Source organism: Rhagoletis zephyria, unplaced genomic scaffold (assembly GCF_001687245.7).
Source record: "Rhagoletis zephyria isolate East Lansing unplaced genomic scaffold, Rhagoletis_zephyria_1.1 Rzeph_scaffold_00130, whole genome shotgun sequence".
Taxonomy (NCBI): Eukaryota; Metazoa; Arthropoda; class Insecta; order Diptera; family Tephritidae; genus Rhagoletis; species Rhagoletis zephyria.
In genome coordinates this window covers 278425-297003 of record NW_016157214.1, presented here as the reverse complement: position 1 = coordinate 297003, position 18579 = coordinate 278425, and the positions used below count along the sequence as shown (strand labels likewise).

Here is an 18579-nt window from a genome sequence, read left to right as displayed (position 1 = left end):
GATCGTCGGTTCGAATCCTACTGAAAGAAGTCTGATGAGGAAATGTGGTGATTTCCGAAATAGCTATCACTTCTACCAATTTTTCAAATTATTGTCGCTTTTGCACAATAAGGTTTCATTAAAAAACGGCCTCAAGCTCAATAAAAATTGTTGAATATAATTATTATAAGGCCATAAAATAACAAAAACAAATAACTTAAGGATGAGCACACCTAAAAGTTAAACATTCTAATAATATAATTATTAACAAAAACCAACAAAACCAACAACCACATGATCAAGTGAATTGCTGCGGAATAGCTGTGCTTGATTGTAGTTGGCTTAACAAGTAAAAATAGTGGAAATAAGCAACAAGAATTAACAAGGCGAACTTAGCACAGTGCGTAGGCAACTGGCTGAGTCAGTGGGATCGTCGGTTCGAATCCTACTGAAAGAAGTCTGATGAGGAAATGTGGTGATTTCCGAAATAGCTATCACTTCTACCATTTTTTCAAATTATTGTTGCTTTTCCACAATAAGTTTTCATTAAAAAACGGCCTCGAGCTCAATAAAAATTGTTGAACATAAGCGACATTTTTTTCAAAATTTTCTTTTTGATGCAGAAAGGCATCGATATGTATGTTTGTACAGTTCTGCACATAAAATAAGTTTGGTAATTTTTTTTTGAATTTGGTAACTTTTTCCGGTGATTTTGGTAAAAAATAAAAAAAATTTGTGGCAACACTTGTAGGTATTATACCTTAAAATGAAAAAATCTGCATAGATACACATATTTTTTAAGTTTTCTCAAGTAATGAAATAAAATCGTTTGGAGGAATACCATTGAAAATGGGGGATTTTTTTCCGAAAATCGGGAGAACGTGCTTTGTATAAGTTAGCATCCCTGGTGAGTGCTCACGAATACTTGCTCTTCATTCCGGCCACACACGCAGACAGCGTTGCCGAATTGACGTTTTCGTCGTCATTTTGACGTTATTTTAGCTCAATGACGTTTTGACGATTTTTCCCCCCGTAATGATGATTTTTGATTTTTTGTTTTCCACTTAACTACATATGTGCAATGTATGTATGTAAAAGGTTGTTAAAGGAAAACGTAATTCGAAATACAACCATGAATTTATCTAGTTTTGTTCTACAACCGTGCTTTTAGTTAACTTAAATTTGTTCTAGAGTTTTAAGATTTGATACTTTGGCACTTTTTTGTTCACAATGATACTTTTGGCTGTCAGAAATGAATTTTTGAAAACTATCAATAATAATACTATTAATATTTCTTGCACATATTTACTTGAGCAACGTTTCACCAAAATAAGGTTTGCGCAATTTTATTGTGTAGTTATTTCCACAATTTGACTTGTACTAGTCTTGGGTTGCGCAACGATTTTGTGTGGTTTAGAGGCCCTATAAGTTTATTTTTCGTTATGCAAATAAGCATACATATTCTCTGTTTTTTAAAGCAAGTAATATAACATTTTTTTATAGCTATGTAAAAAATTTTATTTATTATTTATTTTTTAAATAAAGGTTAAAAAAGTTGCGTTGCCTTTGATACTTTTTCTGCTTGGCAACTGATACTTTTTTTTCAAGCTCGTGGCAACGCTGCTTCCGACACTCATTTGAAATGGACAGAAGAATAGCAGAGGGAAAATTTTTAGTCAAGAGTATCTATTAGTTAACAAAGCTAACATTAGCTAATATTACACTCTTAAACTGGATCAAAATCTTGAAAAACTTCATACCAGTGGAGTAGACAATCTTATCGCAAAAAAGCGTTCGAAAAGTACTTTGTTCTTAAATTTATGTCTTGGCGCTTTGGTCTATATTTTGCTTTTATATTTGTTTCAGCTGCACACTGGGGCCACCCCATATAAACGGGTGCTCAAAATTCTGAAATCATTTTCTTTCCATTTAACTACTTTTTAAGAGTAAATTTTTGACGTCTTAACCCATTATTGATCATGCATTAACCCATTGGTGACCAAGTTTATTGTAATACCTTATGTTAAGTTAATTTGATTTTATTATTGTGCAAATTATGAATAATTTAACCCATTTACGACTTTGACTTAACGCATTGATGACGATATTTTAACCCATTAGTGACCAATTTTTTTATGGAGTATTTCCCCAGCTAATTTTATTAAAAATAGGTAAGTTTAGGTTACAATGTAATCAGGAAGAACGAGTCCTTTCGATTTGAGGACAGCTTTATTAATGAATTCGCGATACTTAAAACTAAGTTAAAAGCGATGAAATGTAATAACAGTAACAAAGTGTGTATTTCTTGTAATCACTAGAAAAGAGCATGAAACAGGTGAAGCCATTTATATAGAGATCAGTTAGATAGTAAAAGATAGGAAATACTAGATTCAAAAATTTACGTTTCAATGTAAAACAGAATGGGATAAATGCATGGTCAAAACAAAGATGAAAGCAAAAATAATTTCAGCTCTCTGAAAACACTTTTATAGAAAAATTTTCCAAAAGTCGAAATTATTTTTAGTTTCGTCTTTGATTCGAATATGAACATGCACCATTATGTTTTAACTTTAATGAGACTTACAAATTAAGCATGCAAGATATCGAAAAGCAAGTAATGTATCTAATTAAAAACGTTAATTAATTAAAAAATCAGCTATAACTACAACAAATAACTAAAATAAACTAAAATAAAATAAGAACAAGTTATTTTTAAGCAAAATTGAAAACTGACTTCAATTCTCATATAAAAATTAAGATTATCGTTAATTTCCTCATGATCCAATTATCGGATCCAAACAAAATTAGTATGGGACCACCCTTGAGGTACCACTTTTCCGATGAAAAAAGAACTATCGGTTAACGTGGCTCAAAGTTATGCGGTAACATACATAAAACAAAAAATAATTCCGACGAACTGATAACCTCTTCCTTTTTTTGAAGTCGGTTAATAAAATAAATAGTCAAAACTTTTGAATATGTTGTTCTCTTATAGTTATGATACGCACTATTAAAAGGATTTTGAGTATGATGTTTTGTAACCCATTTGATTGTAGTACAGTGAAGTGCAAGTTTGAAATAGCTAGGACTTACGTATTTCCATACGAAGTATGTTCGAAGATTTTTTATATCGAAAAAATGAGCTTTATTCGATTTTTGTTAAAAAATAAACTATATTTTTATTAAATAAAAAAATAATTCAAATTATTTTACTTTATTATTTTTTATTATTTTACTTTATTTTTTTTATACCTTGGTTATGTATTGTGTGGTCATATTTATTGGATTTAATTTTGTTAGTTATTTTTATTGTTAAAAAAGTATAATAAATAAAAACTTGACGTTTTTTAGCCGAAATGACGATTTTTTGAGGTGACCAAGGTTCGGACGAAGAAATTCGTAAACCGCAGTGAATTTAAAAATCAAACGCAGCAAAACGAATTTTAACGTAGTAGATTTTAGATTTTATACCAAGGAATGAAACCGATTCAAAATAACGTTCCGGTTTGGGTTTCGGTTTTGCCAAGTGTTTCGGTTTCGGTTTTGGTTTCGTTCTTCAAAATTTATTTCGGTTTTGGTTTCGGTTTCGTTCCGGTTTCGGTTTTCACAGAAATTTTGTTGATATTATTTAAATCACAATGTCTTAAACGTTGAGGAAAGAAAATCGAAAATTACAGTTCACTGATAATATCAACACTAGGTTCTTTCCCTAACAATCCGGACCGGATTTGGTAATTAGAGAATAAGAGAGAGAGAATGGAACAAAGTTCAGAAGTACGGAAACGCAAAAACCCACATTTCGTGCCCACAAGTCGAGAAGCAGCTGATTCACGTTGTTCTTGTTTTTGTCACTTATACCATGTTCTGACCGACATCGGAAACATGTTTTCGTTGCTAAAACTGGTTTTCGACCTGAAACTTGTGTTTTCGTCCATATAAAATCTGTTAAACGAAAACCAGTTTTCGCTGAAACCTACTTGAAAACTCACTTTCCACTCATTCCAATCGGTGTCTTCACTAGTTTTTTTCGATTATTTATCGAAGTGGACGTCATATTTTATCATCTTTAATACGCCATTTCGGATTTATTGTTAATTGCCTGGCCAAAGCAAAATAAGAATGAAAGTTAAAGGTTGTAAATGAAAAGAAAATGAAGGAAAAATGTTTTGGTTGTCGGTCAGAACATGGTATTAAATGCAAACACTTGGAAATTGAATTTTGGTTTCACAAATTTGATTTTAAGTACATAGATTGAAAATACATCAACAGGCCATTTTCCTTAACTTTTCCTTAAAAGCACCAAGTAAATGCAGGCAACATGTAAACACAATACAGCTGATATGCACTTTGACACTTTATCCATTTTTACTCGGAGAAAAATTCCGGGCTGTTTCGGACAGGAAGAAGAATACACTTACGATCGAATACGCTCGAATTTTCGCTCTCTATTACCCATTTTGTTGAGTACAGGAATGATTTCTGGGCTATTTTGGGCACACGCGGGATCTCGCATTGCGTACGGGAAAGAAACTACTTAAATATAATTAATCGATTATCGATTCACAACAACAAAGTCATCAGCAGATGTTTGCGAAAAGTTACCTTGCCATATTTATCTACTACTTAACAAGAATTTTAGCAAAATGTTGCTGATTTTGGTTAAATAAATCATTTATTTCAAAGAAATTTTTATTTATTATTTTTGTAAATTTCTGGAAACCGATTGAAACCTGTGATTGAAATGGTTTCGGTATCGTTCCTTTTCAGGTCAAGATAACGGTTACGGTTTCGGTTTCGGTTTTGAAAAACGAAACGGTTTTACACGGTTACGGTTTCGGTTTGGGTTTCGGTTTCATTCCTTGTTTTATACTAATAACATGATATATTTTACACACAAATACGTATATACATAAATAACGAAATGTTATGTTGCAGAAACACCTTTTGCTGATTCAAAATATATTTCCGGTCGACAAATTTATATTTTTTCAAAAATTGTAGTAATTCAAGTGGTTGTAAAAGATGCTTTTTGTCTTGAATAAACAGAGTAATACAAAAATAACCTTGAAAATAAATCCTAGTAGATTTTAAATAACCGCAGTAGAACACTGAATCTCGCTAAAAAGAGCAGTAGATATACTGCAGTTGCAGTTAAATTCGAACGCAGTTTTGTAATCAGTATTGCCAGAACTTTTTGGGCCGACCGGCTAAATTGGCAAAAAAAAAACGGCTAAAATGATTCAGCTAAAATTAATATGTTTTATTTGAATAAAGTTGAAAGCTTAAGAAAAAATTATTTTTAGTTAACAAAGGAAACTGTCGTTATACTTGATTAATTAAAGCTCAACATCAGAAGCCATGTTTGTACTACTTACATAAATATAAAAAATAGATGAATTACAAACTTATGGCCTTTTTTTATTGAAAAATTTTTCTTCTTTTATGGTAAAATTTGCATAGGTTACTTTTCGTCCTGCAAAATGGCTATTTTAGTAGAAAGTATAGCACTTTTGCTTATCCGGAGGGCAATATTTTGAGAAATTAACACGTAAAGCTGTGTAAAGGCTGAGGAAAATAGGGCAACATTACTTCGAGAAAAAAAACAGTAATTTATATTGAACAAGCCGGTCGCTTTTTACGTTTTTAATAATTAAATTAACTATATAATTTTATTTTGATGTCCATATATTCGAAGCGTTCCCGTTTTTAAAGACCTGCTCACTCTCTAGACATGCCTGCCAGAGGGCAATAATAAGCAACACTAAAGGATATTAGCACCACGATACAATTATTCACGTTCATAAGAGGTAGCTGTTTAGCTCAACTGCTACGAAACTGTTGGCAACGGTTGAACCCAGCAATAACGTCTTAGAAACGGCTCTATGAATATGCTGTCAAATGAACAGCTGTTAAATGTAAACAAATGAAGTTGCAATAAACAGAGATAGTTTCGCCGATAATATTTGCAATTCAACGCTGAGTTGCCGCTATGTTGAAAAACGCTTTCAATGTTATAATGAATTAAAGAGTGTACAATTATAAAACAAACATCCTAATAAATATATATTTAAAAACGTAGTATTATTATAAAATATTTTAGATACTTTATCACATCAGTAATATAAAATTTAATAAATTTGTTTATAGCTGGCACCTAACAAAACGGCGCTTCATTTAATACAAACGCCGTAAGTCTTTTCGATCCGCTGTTAAGGCTAACCCAACACGTTGAGTTCAAGTAACGAAAAAATTTTGCCATGGAAAAAATGGCGGAATGTTGCCAACTGTTGAGCTGCGCGGAACTACTCAATTGTGCGTTTCTAAAACAAACAGTCAACGATTAGACAACAACTACGTCTTATGAACGCGCCCATTTTCTTCCCACAGAGTTTTTGCCACATTAAAATTAAAGACATTTATAACAAATATTTTATTAAAAAATCCCCGTTACGTTCTTTGGAAAAAATACAGTGACCCAAATATAAACTGGGACGCGACATTTTAGCAAGTTTTGGCTATTTTTCTTTAGTTTATTCAATGTTATATAGCTGATTACTTAACAAACACCATATAAATCTGTTATGTATTTACCAATAGTTGGCAACCCTTTTTCCCTATTGTCATTATTCATTTATATATGTACATACATATTTCATATTACCCTTTTTTTCATCTTCTTCTAGTATAGATACCGTACAATGTCACACGAGGTTTTCCATGAAATATATATTAAAATTATTATTAGTATAACCTTAAATCGAGCGCGTGCATTTATTTCAATTGGAACATTACAATAAATGGCGACGAGTAGTAAAATCGAAAAGTGTTATTTAAATAGGCAACTCAAGCATTAAAGTGACGTGAACGGTCATAACATTACAATAAAATGGAGACCCAAATTCAACAATTGCTTCAGGCGATAACCGCCATGATGACCACGATGCAACAGCAGCAACAGCAAATCGCAGCAAATCAACAAACGAGCAGTACCAACGTCAACATAATTTCAACCTTCGAAGCATTCGATCCAAAAGTAGAACCATTTAAAACATATAAAGAGCGCCTGGAAAACCATTTCCATATTAGAAAAATTGTTGGAGATAAAGATATGTGTGCAAAATTGCTTCTACAATACATTGGACCAGCGACGTATTCACGTTTAGCAACTTTGGCATCACCTAAAAACATAAATGTGCTGAAATATGATGAAATAATAGCATTACTGGAAAAACACTTCTGTCCAGCAAAGAACGTTTTGGTAGAGCAACACAAATTTCTTTGTGAAATTCAGAATAGCGAGCAGTCTCTGACAGATTTCGTAGTTACTCTACAGAAAAGAGCAATGGAATGTGAGTTTGTATGCGAATGTGGGAAGTCTATCTCAGATATTTTTCTAAGATCCCAACTAATCAGAGGGATACGCGATGGGCATATTAGAGAACAGCTTCTACAAAACCCGAAGGCAACATTCAAGCAAATAGTTGAAAAAGCAACAACGTTGGAAGCCGCTAAAATAAATAATAACGTGATTGCAAACCAAACCGGCTCAACAAGTGATGTGCAGCAAATCCGTCAACATGTTGGTAAGAATAACTATCGTAGCAATAGAAATCGTAATCGAAGTTGGTCCGAAATAAAAACTCGAAGTCATCAACAAGAGTTAACTACAGCGAATTGGGGATAGAAGGTTTGTGTCTAAGATGCGGCCGTAGTAATCACTTATCGAAGGAATGCAATATAGATAAAAGCAAGNAGGCTCAACAAGTGATGTGCAGCAAATCCGTCAACATGTTGGTAAGAATAACTATCGTAGCAATAGAAATCGTAATCGAAGTTGGTCCCGAAATAAAAACTCGAAGTCATCAACAAGAGTTAACTACAGCGAATTGGGGATAGAAGGTTTGTGTCTAAGATGCGGCCGTAGTAATCACTTATCGAAGGAATGCAATATAGATAAAAGCAAGTTAAAATGTAATTCATGTGGCAAGACTGGTCACCTGCAGAAAGTATGTATTCAAGATAAAATGAAGCAAAAGAAATAGAAAAATGTAAACAATAACGCAGCTTCATCAAATGCAATTGAATCCTACACAACAGAAGAGGAATATTATGGTGTAAATCAAGTTATCGATATTTATGAGCAAAGTGCTGCAAAAAGTTCATCTATAGNGTTCATGTGGCAAGACTGGTCACCTGCAGAAAGTATGTATTCAAGATAAAATGAAGCAAAAGAAATCGAAAAATGTAAACAATAACGCAGCTACATCAAATGCAATTGAATCCTACACAACAGAAGAGGAATATTATGGTGTAAATCAAGTTATCGATATTTATGAGCAAAGTGCTGCAAAAAGTTCATCTATAGATGCAGAAAAATTTTATACAGATGTTTTAATTAATGGAAGAAAACAAAACTTCGAAGTTGACTCAGGTGCCGGCTACACGTTGCTGCCGGAAAATCAATTTATGAAATCAAATATCAAGACACCGCTAAGAAAAACAAATATTGCTTTCCGAGTCTATACAGATGATCTTTTTGTGCCAATTGGAGTCGTAACTGTGGACGTAAGTTACAAAAATAGAAAATCCAAAGAAGACTTGTATATTGTGTCATCAAAACGTACCGCATTATTAGGTCGTGTATGGATACGTCATTTAAAAATTAATCTACACGAAATCGATAAAGACAGTTCTAAAAATGATACTAGCAACAACAACATAAATTCTATATCGGAAATCGAGCAGCAATTTTCAGAAATTTTCGAAGAAAGAGTCGGTAGCATTCCGGACTTGGTCTGTAGTCTAAAATTACGACAGGGAGCAAAACCCGTGTTCTTAAAAGAAAGGCAGGTTCCTTTTGCGCTACGCGAAAAAGTGGAACATGAGCTTGATAATTTGGAGCGAGACGGTATAATTACAAAAGTTAATACAAGCAATTGGGGTTCACCATTGGTGGTAATACCAAAACCTGACGGTAACGTGCGACTATGCGTGGACTACAAAGTAGCTGTTAATCCTCAACTGGAAGTCGCACATTATCCAATCAAAAGAGTCGACGAAATTTTCAACACATTAAAGAACTCAAAATATTTTTGTAAACTAGACTTATACAAGGCGTATCTTCACGTACGAGTGGATGACGATAGCAAAGAAGTGCAAACTATTTCAACACACCGAGGTACGTACCAAATGAATCGTTTATCTTTTGGAATTAAAACTGCCCCAAGTGAGTTTAACCGTATTCTAGACCAAATATTGCAAGGCCTCGATGGTACAATCGCATATTTCGACGACATAATTATCCATGGTGCAACGTTGAAAGAATGTGAATACCGCCTAATCAAATGCCTTGAAAGATTAAATAAATATCAATTACACGTCAACAAAAGAAAATGTGAATATTTTAAAGAAGAAATTAAATATCTGGGGTATGTAGTAAGCCATAACAAAATTTCAAAATGTCCAGATAAAATGCAGGCAATTATAGACATGCCAAGACCTGAAAATATAGAGCAAATAAGAAGATTCCTTGGAATGATTACATATTATTCAAAATTTTTACCAGATGTATCAACACTAACATTTCCTTTACGTCAGCTTTTAGAAAAAAATAGAAAATTTAATTGGACAGGGCAATGCGAAAAAGCATTCAAAAACCTCAAACAGGAAATTCTTAAAGACAGGGTTATAGTACCCTTTAATGAAGCATTGCCGATAACATTAGCATGTGACGCAAGTCCGACTGGTATAGCTGCCGTACTATCACATATTGTTGAGGGAGAGGAGCGTCCCATAGCATTTATTTCAAGAGCATTAACCAAAGCGGAACCAAACTACAGCCAGCTTGACAGGGAAGCGTTAGCAATTATTTTTGCCGTTGATAAGTTTTTTATGTATTTATACGGAAGAGAGTTTATATTATTGACAGATAATCGCCCCCTAACAAGAATATTTCATCAAAGTGCAAAAACACCAGCTATGACATCAGCAAGACTACTGCGTTACGCCTCATTCTTACAAGGATTCAACTACAAGATTCAACATCGTATAGCTGAAGATAATGTGAACGTAGATGTTTATCGAGAGCACCCATCAAGGAAATACCAACGTTTAAACGTTTTTTGGACGAAGAGGTACGAAATATTCAGGACGGAAAGATCAACCAAATATCAACATTTTCAATCAATGTCACTACTATTTCAAACGAAACAGAACGTGATGTGGAACTCGCAAAACTAAAGAAAGATTTAGCGGACGGTAAGAATTGTGATCCCAATTATTCATTGCAAGATGGTGTCATATTTAAAGGTGATCGTATCGTTATACCATCGAAGCTACGTGCAGAAATATTAAAAGAACTACATTATACACACGTGGGCATAGTCAAAATGAAGCAGCTTGCAAGAAAATACTGTTTTTGGAAGGGCATTTCCACTGATATAGAGCGAATAGTAAAATCATGTCCTAGTTGTGCGGAAGTGAGGAAAAGCCCTCCGAAAGTTGTAACCCATCATTGGGAAGAGCCGATCGAAAATTTTCAAAGAGTCCATATTGATTACGCAGGGCCATTTCAAAATTACTATTTTTTCGTACTAGTAGATGCAAAATCTAAATGGCCGGAGATCCGTATAATAAGAGATGCCCCAACTTCTGAAAAGCCAATAGATTTATTACAAGATATTTGTGCAACACACGGATTACCACAAACAATTGTATCGGACAACGCAACAATATTCCAAAGTGCAATGTTTAGAAAATTTTGTTGCGAAAACGGAATTATCCAAAAGTTTATAGCCCCTGGACATCCAGCAACTAACGGATTGGCTGAGAGATACGTCCAAATTTTGAAAAAGAAGCTAAAAGCGAATGATGATGAAAACGTACCTTTAAATATTAAATTACGAGAAATCCTTTTTCGCTATAGGGCAACCCCATTGGCAAATGGTCAAAGCCCAGCTCGAATGTACCTGGGACGTGACCTGAGAATTAAATTGGACGCTATGCGGCCAGTAAAGCAATTGAAATCTGCAGTACCTAATTCCCGAGTTCGACACCTAAGCGTAGGCGATAGAGTACAAGTGCGGTGGTTTCAGAGGAATAAACCTGGTTGGAAATTTGGTGTGGTGAAACGCAAGTTTGGACATCTTCATTATCAAGTAAAACTAGATGACGGGTATGAATTGAAACGTCACATAAACCAATTGTACAAATCTGGTATTGATCCACCGAAGAAGACTGTAACGCTTGCGGAACCACCCGTACAACGAAGATCAAAAAGAGATGAAATTCACATTGAACATACAGTAACCACTCCGGCTACGCGACCAGCGTCAATCTCACAACCTACACCATTATCAACGCCAGACGATCCCGTAAGAAGATCGAGTAGGATCAGAAGGCCTCCTACACACTTGCAGGACCATGTTCGCTATTAAGCGTGGGAGACACTGTTATGTATTTACCAATAGTTGGCAACCCTTTTTCCCTATTGTCATTATTCATTTATATATGTACATACATATTTCATATTACCCTTTTTTTCATCTTCTTCTAGTATAGATACCGTACAATGTCACACGAGGTTTTCCATGAAATATATATTAAAATTATTATTAGTATAACCTTAAATCGAGCGCGTGCATTTATTTCAATTGGAACATTACAAAATCCAAGCTTCGGACTTTGTACAAAAATTATGAAATTTCTGGAAATTTCACTAAAATTTTGAACTTTTTAGTCGGCATCTTTACAAAAAAATATGGTATGCAGTTTTGTAGTCTATTGAATTCTGCTTTAATGAAGTGCAAATTTGGACCTACTAGTAGGTCTGTAGTAGTAGTAGCTACTGCTGACTTTTTACTTTTTTTAATTTTTTGCCATACAAAGTATGTTCGACAAGTTTTTTATCTGTAAACAAGTAAGAGCAGCGCTGTCTTCGGCTATGCCGAAGGCTTCATACCTTTCATGAACGTCTGAAAATTTTAATTTAACAGATCGCAAAAACTGGTAACTGAACAATCGGTGGTACAAGAGATAAAGCTTATACAGCAGAGATTTTGACGATTTTCTCAGTAGACTTTGTATTATTATTTATAAAATAGCTTACGAAATTTATCGGTTTTATCTGTCCAAATAAAAGAGTTTTACAGTAAAACCCCATATCTGAACAATCAGTTGTATGGGGGGCAATAAATAGGTTATAGTGACCCGAACTTTGTTAATTTTAGTGTAAACTTTCTGTTGATAAGGAGTGAAAATAGTGCGAAATGTCATGTTTCTAGCTGCATATATGGAGAAGTTATAACAAAGAATCTCATATCTGAACAATAAGTTGTATGGACACAATAAGTTATAGCGATCCGAGTATTTTTTTGATAATGGGTGGAAATATTGCAAAATTTCATGTTCCCAGCTACATAGATGGAGGAGTTATAACAAAAATCGCAATCAGTTGTATGGGAGCTACATATATTTATGTAATTTTTAGGAAATAATTGGTTATTTTCACTGTAAGTATTCTGTTAATGGATGGAAGTATGGCAAAATTTAATTTTCCTAGCTGCATAAATGGAGGAGTTGTAACGAAAATTCTCATAACTGAACAATCAGTTGTATCGGAGATATATGTTATAGTGACCCCATCTTTGTTATTTTCACTGTAAGCATTTTGTTAATAATGAGTGAAAACTGTGCGAATTTTGATGTTCCTAGCTGCTTAAATGAAGAAGTTATGGCAAAAAATCTCATATCTGAACAATCAGTTGTATTGGGGCTATAAGTTATAGCTACTTAATCTTCGCCATTTTCACTGAAAGTATTTTTTTTTGATAATGAGTGATAACCGTGTAAAATTACATGTTCCTAGGTACTTAAATGGAGGAGTTATAACGAAAAATCTTATTCTGAACAATCAGTTGTATGGGAGCTATGGGTTCTAGTGACCTGATCTTTTTAATTTTCACTCTAAGATTTCTGTTGATAATGAGTGGAAGTATTGTTAAATTTAATGTTCCTAGCTGCATAAACGGAGGAGTGATAACAAAAAATCTCATATCTGCACAATCAGTTGTATGGAGGCTATAGGTTATAGTGGTCCGATTCTTCCGGTTCCGACAAATGATTAATACGATATAAAAATACACTCACCTACCAAATTTTATCTGTAACCTGTCTGGACCAAAGTTATAATACCATTTCTTGCTTATAAAGGTATAATAATGAGACACACCGTCAACAAAAAAAATTGCCAAAAATAAGCGGTAAATGGTAGGTACTTTAATTTTTTACTTTATTACGCTGTTTAAACAAACGTCAAGCTGTGAGGTTCAACTTATATTGTGCTCCGATTTGTCTTTCTATTTGAAAAATTTATTGTGCGAATTCTGAGTTAAAGTTGTTACAAAAAGTGTCTGCAAGCATCTTAGTGTGAAAATAATCGAAGCTAAGTGATAGTTTTGTGTTTTATATTAAATTTAATTAAATTTAACTAGCATACATCCAATCTTGCCAAGTCATTTGTTGATATCATTGTTGTTGTAATTCCTTAACTGAAATCGTTTTTATTTTTGCACATTTCTTTTGCTCTTTTTGTTTACTTCTTTTAGTAATTCCAGACACATCTGTTTGCCTTGCGTTTATTAAGTGTCATAATACAGTGATAATCAAACTGATCGCCACATATAAATACATCAGCTCCTAATCTGTTATAATTTAGTTTGCTTCTTATTAACATAATTGTTTTTAATTTTTTACTATGAAGTGTGATTTTGATAATTGCCAAATTAAAAGCGATTCTGAATCGTGCTGGCTCTGTGATGGTATTTGCCATCTAAAATGTGCTGGTTTGACAGGAAGAATTCTGGACGCTATTAATGATGGCAACCCTGCAGTGAAAAATTATCAATTGTTAAAACTAACCAACTTATAGTTAGCTTTTTGGCGAGATTTCGATTAATACCTCACTTTTAATTAGCTATGACAAAACCAGCTTAAAGTGAATTGTAAAGTCGTGCAGGAGTCATGCAGACGCAATCGGGAGTTGGTTTTCTTTACAAGTTTCTATTAAATATCCTCATACAAAAATTACTTTCAATACACTTTTTTTCTGAACTTCGCAGATTCTTTTTCATATTCAGGACAAATAAAAGGAAGATCGAAATTTTATACTATCATTTTGAAGTTATGTCTGACGGTGTTCGAATATGGGGCCACCCAGAGCAGAATATGTAAACAAATATGAAATGTAATAAAATAAAGTAAATAAATAAGTAAATAAAAAAGTAAAAAAACAAAAAAATATTTTGTTTTTCTTATTGATATTTTATGTCCAAAAGTAGTTAGTTACAAGTTAGTTGACATGTAATGCAGAGGTATCCAGGTCTGACTTTTTTGCGGCCATCGCCCCACAAAAGTAGTTAGCTTTTTTCGAACAAAATACACAGTTAATAGTTAGCACTAGTGTTCGCGTAAACAGACTAAAGTTAGGTATAAGCTAACGTCACTCTCTGCAGGGAAAGGTCTTCGCAGGTCTTGCTTAAAGTTGCGTCACAAGTTCTTTGAATTAAACAAAAAGTGTTATAAAGCTTAAAGTAAAATCAAACGACGTATAATATACATATAACCCCAAATCAAATTATGATTTTGTTAACTCCAAGCAAAATGTACGTGGGCTTCCTTCCGCCATGAAGTGTCAAAAAACCGTCCGCCATGAAGTATCAAAAGGCCGTTAACAGCCTTATTTAATTTGCCTCTTAAAGAAGGCATCTTTCCAACCGTATGGAAGGAATCGTTCATAACCCCGCTAAAGAAGAGCGGTAGCAGGTTCTCGGTGGAGAACTATAGGGGCATAGCTAAGCTCTCTGCAAGTCCTAAATTATTTGAAGCAATTATTACAAATCAGTTGACGCATTCTATCTTCTCTACCATTTCATACTGGCAACATGGGTTTTGCAAAGGCAAATCAACTTCAACAAATTTACTTGAGTTCACAACCTATATCTCAAAAGCGTTTAGTGAAAACAAAAATGTGGATGTTATATACATATACCGACTTCAGTAAAGCATTTGATAAAGTATATCACTCGTTGCTCATCTATATACTTGATCTTCTTGGTCTTCAACCTAATTTTCTACGTTGGATATCTTCATACCGCTATGATAGATGGTACGTCACGAGTCCCGCAAGGTAGCCACCTAGGCCCGATTCTGTTCTTGCTTTTTATAAACAATATTTCTACAGATATAAAATTTTCAAAAATTTTAATGTACGCAGATGATGTGAAAATTTATAAATCGTACATATCAATGAAAGAAAAGCATTTGCTACAAGCAGACTTAAACAGCAGCGCTAACTGATGCTATGTAAATCGTATGCCTCTAAATCTGGAAAAATGTAAAGTAATGTGCTTCTTGCGAAGAGCTGTTCAGCCACTTTCTTATACAATAGATAACCATAATTTGGAACAGGTATACAATTTTGTGGACCTTGGTATTATAATGGATCCGAAACTTAATTTTAATCTTCACATTAATGTGACAGTCAACAAGGCTAAAGGTGTACTTGCATTTGTGAAACGATGGTCAAAGGAATTTAGTGACCCTTATATCACTAAAACCCTGTTTACAACGTTAGTCAGATCGATTCTGGAATACGGTTCGGTGGTTTGGAATCCAAGGTATCAAATTTACTCAGACAAGATACAGTCAATTCAAAAACAATTCCTACTTTTTTCTTTAAGAAATTTCCGTTGGGATTCTCAATATAACCTTCTGCCTTATACGAGCCAATTAAAACTTATTAATCTTCCTACACTTGTCGGTCGAAGGGAAATGCTTGGTACAATTTTTATAGTTAAATTACTGATAGGCTCAATTTAAATTCCGCTTCTTCTGGACCCTTCCAAGACACTTTTATCCCCTATTTTTGTAAAACTAATTTCGAATTTCACGAGCCACTCCGTTGCTTATTCCAGGATTTTAATTCTCATTCCAGCACATTTGATTTATCTGATTCGCTTTTCAGCATTGAGAAAGCGATACTATCCTCTCTCAACAAATGAATTATTAACATAAAGACATAAAATCAGCTGATGAAATTAGTTCTGTAGCTGAACAGTTTTACATCATGACACTTAACAAACTCCTGCCTATCGTGACTCGGCGCAAAAATTTAAAGTATTGGTTCCGCACGTCAGACGGACCGCGCTCCTCGTGGGGATGGAGGGTAAAAACCGTTGAGATTATTATTATGATTAAAATTTTGGTGAAAATTTGAGGAATTTTCATATTATTTCCACAAAGTATAAATGGTATTTTTAAGTAATCAGCTATATTTTCATAAACAAAGAATAAACATTAAATTGACTAAAGAAAAATAGCCAAATCTTGCTAAAATGTCGCATCCCAGTTTATATTTAGGTCAATGTATATGTGCTTAAAATAAAAATCACTGAAATCGGCCCAGTACTCGAAGACTTTTCGGATTAGAAAAAGCTGTCTTTCAATTGTATATATGTAACAGAGTTCGACATGAAAAATAGGTTTTGGATCGCTAAATTTGTAAAAATGGAAACATATATATACATATATAAATTGTAAGAAAATGTTGCAAATAGGAAAATCTCCTAAAAACGGCTAATTTTTGTTGTAAAAGCGGCTAACAAATCGGCTGCCGGCTAATTCGAATTTTCTCCGGCCGTTTGCTTTCGCAACCAGCGTTGCCAATTTCGGTACTTTCGTACCAAAACTGGTACTTTGAAAAGGATTTGGTACGTTGGTACGTTGGTACGTTGATTTTGATTTTGGTACTTTTTCCTTAAAAGCGACAGTTAGAGAAAATTATATTATTTATTTCGATCCATATTTTTGATTTTTCTATATTCTGTATTTATTCGTCAATTAAATCCAATAAATGTGACCCTTCTTTGTATGATGATGGAAATTTCCATCGTAACATTTAAGGAAGAAAACATGTGTACTGTAAATTGATAGTTGCTGGCAACCTTGCGCAATAAGAAACGTAGCAGCCCAAAAATTAATGGTGTTTTCGTTTCTACCAAAAAATTTTGCATTTTGGTTGCCCCTTTATATTTCCGTGTTCGATTGTAAAACAAGGGCATACGGTGAGAAAAGTTTGTGTTCGTTTCTTAAAATGTCACACTCTTGTAAGACAAAGGCACATTTTCTGCCCTTTGAAACTCTTTCATGGGAGAAGGTTGCCCTGAAAATCAGATAACTGCTTAAAACGATAATATTATGAAATGCGTTAGCTGGACAAGGACAGGAGGGCAAAAACATGCCCTTTGAGAGGGTTGAGTGTAACAGCAAACACATTTTGCACCGTGCCAGGGCAACAGTTTTTGGTAGAAACGAAATCACCATAAGTGTCACAATCACTATATCGGTTTTGAACTTGTCATTCCGCTGTTTGTTGTAATTGAAAGAAAAGCGCGATTTTTTGAATATTTTTGTGTAACTAATCTGAGATTTTTTCCTGATAAAAGTGATAATGAGTGGAAAAAAGTTTGTCGTTTGTGTTTCTGTATATATCTGTGTTCGTATGGAAAAGTAGCTTATGTCGAAAGGCTGGCTTTAGTATAAGTCGCCAATCACAGCATACGATTGCGGATGACTCACTGGCGCTGAGCCGTTGAACAACTTTTGGCAAATAAACGTGCAAGAAATAGTTCCGATACTAGCAAGTCAATATTCTTATTAATTCTCATCAAAAAATTCCTTGTGGTTTAAAGAATAAAGGGAATGCCGCATTATACTAAATCCAGCCTTTCGACATAAGCTACTTTTCCATACAAACACAGATATACTAAATATGATACAAAGATACATTAACTTTTAGTTATTTTGTACAGATCTTGGCATGCAAATTTGCATGATGATGGATATTTCATACTGTTTTGTAATTATTTTACAATATCCGGCCTCGTATGCGCGAATGTATGTGTAGATATTAAATAAGATGCGATTAACAACTAAACAGGTTGCAACCCTACTAAAATATAGTATATAATTGCGCATCTGGAGGCCAAGACCTTTCATTTGACATCTCATTTCTTGCAATATAACGAACAGCCCACATTTTTTAATTTTTCGCACAGGTTGCAACTCTCTTCAAAAACTAAAACCTTACTGCAAATCGGAAGGTCAAACCTTTTCGTTTGACACCTCAATTTTTTAAATTGAATGTACTGTGCAAATCTAATCTTATTAACAAACAAGTATGAGCAGCGCTGTCTTCGGCTAGCCGAAGGCTTCATACCTTTCATGAACATATGCAAATTTTACTTTGACAGATTACTGCTTTTGAATACATCTGCATACATCGATAGAGGAGTTACATACTTATATAAAAAATCGCATCTAAACAATCACAGGTATGGAAGATATACTTTATATGGCACCAATCTAAGTGATTTTCACTACTATGTAATCGGTATGTAAACCGATAACACGATTTATTGGGTTTAGTTTCCTACATAAAGGAGATATATGGTAAAAACGGTTATCTGAACAATCAGTGCTATAGGAGATAAAGCTTATACAGCATAGATTTTGACGATTTTCTCAGTAGACTTTGTATTATTA

General features: G+C 33.8%; 2 protein-coding genes and 1 long non-coding RNA gene across 3 annotated transcripts; 2 read left to right on the top strand and 1 right to left on the bottom strand.

Moving 5' to 3' along the window:
• The first annotated feature begins 8199 nt into the window (after positions 1 to 8199).
• On the top strand, positions 8200 to 10198 carry LOC108380966 (uncharacterized). Its single transcript, XM_017637372.1, has 3 exons — positions 8200 to 9157; positions 9956 to 10112; positions 10192 to 10198. The coding sequence occupies exons 1-3, from the start codon at positions 8200 to 8202 to the stop codon at positions 10196 to 10198; spliced, it is 1122 nt and encodes a 373-aa protein (XP_017492861.1).
• A 144-nt stretch (positions 10199 to 10342) lies between these two features.
• On the top strand, positions 10343 to 11416 carry LOC108381008 (uncharacterized protein K02A2.6-like). Its single transcript, XM_017637416.1, has one exon. It carries the CDS (start codon positions 10368 to 10370, stop codon positions 11412 to 11414), a length of 1047 nt encoding a protein of 348 aa, XP_017492905.1. The 5' UTR covers positions 10343 to 10367; the 3' UTR covers positions 11415 to 11416.
• A 6057-nt stretch (positions 11417 to 17473) lies between these two features.
• On the bottom strand, positions 17474 to 17847 carry LOC108381025 (uncharacterized). The gene is made up of 3 exons (XR_001849607.1): positions 17802 to 17847; positions 17633 to 17634; positions 17474 to 17526 (listed from the first exon to the last, which is right to left on the bottom strand). It is a non-coding gene; the product is annotated as an uncharacterized LOC108381025 (long non-coding RNA).
• Positions 17848 to 18579: the final 732 nt, after the last annotated feature.

Excerpts from the sequence above, each read along its gene's own strand:
- LOC108380966 (XM_017637372.1), top strand. The coding sequence starts at position 8,200 with ATGAAGCAAAAGAAATCGAAAAATGTAAACAATAACGCAGCTACATCA. Across the intron at positions 9,158-9,955 it reads AACTATTTCAACACACCGAG|CTATGACATCAGCAAGACTA; the intron begins GTACGTACCAAA and ends CAAAAACACCAG.
- LOC108381008 (XM_017637416.1), top strand. The coding sequence starts at position 10,368 with ATGAAGCAGCTTGCAAGAAAATACTGTTTTTGGAAGGGCATTTCCACT.